General features: G+C 41.8%; 1 protein-coding gene across 1 annotated transcript; it reads left to right on the forward strand.

The window, feature by feature from the left end:
* Positions 1–1,576: 1,576 nt before the first annotated feature.
* On the forward strand, positions 1,577–2,521 carry LOC121479828 (olfactory receptor 6C4-like). Its single transcript, XM_041735626.1, has one exon. It carries the CDS (start codon positions 1,577–1,579, stop codon positions 2,519–2,521), a length of 945 nt encoding a protein of 314 aa, XP_041591560.1.
* Positions 2,522–2,946: the final 425 nt, after the last annotated feature.

Genomic DNA, 2,946 nt, shown 5'->3' on the forward strand with positions numbered 1-2,946 from the left:
CCCAGAGGCCCAGGCACAGTGCAGCCCCCAGCCCCTAGGCCCAGGCACAGGTGCAGCCCTGAGCCCGAGGCCTGGAGGTCAGTGCAGCCCCGAGCCCACATCACCTCTTCCACGACCATGCCGTATTTCTCAATCTCATCCTCTGGGAGTGGCTGGTATTTGTGCTGTGTGGGCTCCTATGTCCTTGTCACTTGAGATGCCTGTGGCCATTTCCTTGAGGATGAGCCTTCCGTCCGCACACCGAGCTCAGCTGTGAGGGGGCTGCTTTCGCCCTCGGCCTGGCTCTGGGGAGCCGCCTGCACCTGCACCTGCACACCTGCCCCCCCCTCCCCCAGCGGAGGGCTGCAGGGATGGGGACCCAGGGGCCAGGCCCTTCCAGCCCCGGGGTGGAGAACTCGGCCCAAAGGCTCTCGCCAGAGGAGGAAACGTGCTGCAGTTGAAGTGGGATCAGACGGTGCCCTCCTCAGCGTCCTTTTAAAAACCATATACTGTAGTCCAATAAGACAGCAACTGTATAGATTTGCTAAAATAGATTTTAGAATCATAAAAAAAAAGAATTAGGGAAAAAATCGATCCAAATGTAGAGCTTTAGTAAGTGCACAGAATTATTATTCAAAATGAGAAAATTGAAATAAAAAATACAAAACAACAAAAAGAAGAAAATAACCAAGTTCAGTTTTTTTTTTATTCGCAAGTTCAGTTTCATTCCTGTAGTTCATACTTTGATTTATTTTTACTCCATTGGCCAGAAACTGAGAGTTAAGAGGTTGATTTAAGAAATCTATTTAATCAAATAAAACCTAGTCTCTAAAGTTGTTTTAGGTTTGTCTACATACATATGACAGCATCCAATGCTTTTTTTTAAAAAAGATTTTATTTATTCATGAGAGACAGAGAGAGAGGCAGAGACACAGGCAGAGGGAGAAGCAGACTCCACGTGGGGAGCCCAATGCGGGACTCGGGGTCACGCCCTAGGCCCAAGGCACACGCTCAACCGCTGAGCCACCCAGGCGTCCCAAAAACATCCAATAACTTAAAGAAAAATCAAAATACAAAGATTAAGAAGGAAAACATAAATGAATGAAAAAATGGTGAGAATAATTGAAAATGTTCTTAAGAAGCAAGACCTCTGATAATTATAAAGTAAAATAAGAAAATGCAGATGGAACTAGAGGGTATTATGCTGAACAGAATAAGTCAATCAGAGACAGACACCATGTGGTATCCCTTATAGGTGGAATATAAGAAATAGCACAGAGGACCACGGAGTAAGGGAGGGAAAACTGAATGGGAAGTCACCAAAGAGGGAGGAAAACCATGAGACTCTTAACTATGGGAAGCAAACAGCATTGCTGGAGGGAGGAAGGGTGGGGGGAATAGGGTACCTGGGTGACGGGCATTAAGGAGGGCACATGTTGGGATGAGCACTGGGTGTCATACACAACTGATGGGTTATTGAATACTACATCAGAAACGGAGTATGTACTATGTGTTGGCTAATTGAATTTAGAAAAATAAGAAAATATGTTGATCGCTTCATGTTATTATCATTTTCTGTCTTTGTCTGAAGTTAATGATGGGAAACCAGACGTCGGTGATAGAATTCATTCTTCTTGGACTGACGAATGACGCTGAGCTTCAAGCTGTGCTTTTCCCTTTTCTGCTGCTAACTTACGTCTTGAGCATCATGGGAAACTTGACCATCATCATTCTGACCCTGTTGGATTATCGCCTCCAGACTCCTATGTATTTCTTTCTCCGGAATTTTTCTGTTTTGGAAATATCTTTTACTTCTGTCTTTGTTCCCAAAATGCTAGTCAACATCGCAACTGGAGACAAGACTATCTCCTTCGCTGGTTGTTTCACTCAGTATTTTTTTGCCATCCTTCTGGGGGCAACTGAATTTTATCTTTTGGCTGCCATGTCCTACGACCGCTATGTTGCCATTTGTAAACCCCTACACTACACGACTGTAATGAGCAGGAAACTCTGCTTTCAGCTTGTTCTGTGTTCCTGGTTCTCTGGTTTTTTGGTTGTCGTTGTGCCACATGCAATGACTCTCCAGCTGCCTTTCTGTGCCTCCAATGTCATCAACCATTATTGCTGTGACTATACTGTTCTGCTGCATCTGTCCTGCTCAGACACACAGTTCATAGAAGTGATGGAGTTTATCTTTGCAGCAGTTACCCTCATCTTGACCTTGGTGCCGGTGACTCTTTCCTACACGTACATCATCAGGACAATTTTGAGAATCCCCTCTGTTCAACAAAGAAAAAAAGCCTTTTCTACATGCTCCTCTCACATGATTGTGGTCTCACTTTCTTATGGAAGTTGTATCTTTATGTACATAAATCCTTCTGTTAAGGATGCAGAAACGTTTAATAAGAGAGTGGCTGTTTTAAATACCTCAGTTGCCCCTCTGTTGAACCCTTTCATCTATACCCTAAGGAACAAGCAGGTGAAAATAGCCTTCAAAGACATGGTCAGCAAGATAACGATGTTTTCAGGAAAACGAAAGTGAGGTTCATAATAATAAAAAAATAATAAATAAATGTTTGGAAAACTATAGATGTACATTATTATAACATTGAAGTGTTTGCTATTATCTATCATCAATATTCCTAACTGGACACCAAAACAGTAAAGCTACTTATTTAATGAAGCCTATTTTGCCATCACTTTATTTCTTTTCTTTTCTTTTTTTTTTGGCCATCACTTTATTTCTTTTTTTTTTTGCCATCACTTTATTTCTATTTTTTGCCATCACTTTATTTCTTTTTTTTTTGCCATCACGTTACTTCTTTTTTTTTGCCATCACTTTATTTATTAAAATTTTACAGACCTGTGTGTATATCTGCGTGTATCCTCAAACATTTTCATGCTACTTTTCCTTATCTTACTTCACTTTTAAGGAAAAGATTTGGGAGAAAGGCAGATTGAGAATAT

Source organism: Vulpes lagopus, chromosome 21 (assembly GCF_018345385.1).
Source record: "Vulpes lagopus strain Blue_001 chromosome 21, ASM1834538v1, whole genome shotgun sequence".
NCBI lineage: Eukaryota > Metazoa > Chordata > Mammalia > Carnivora > Canidae > Vulpes > Vulpes lagopus.

Excerpts from the sequence above, each read along its gene's own strand:
- LOC121479828 (XM_041735626.1), top strand. The coding sequence starts at position 1,577 with ATGGGAAACCAGACGTCGGTGATAGAATTCATTCTTCTTGGACTGACG.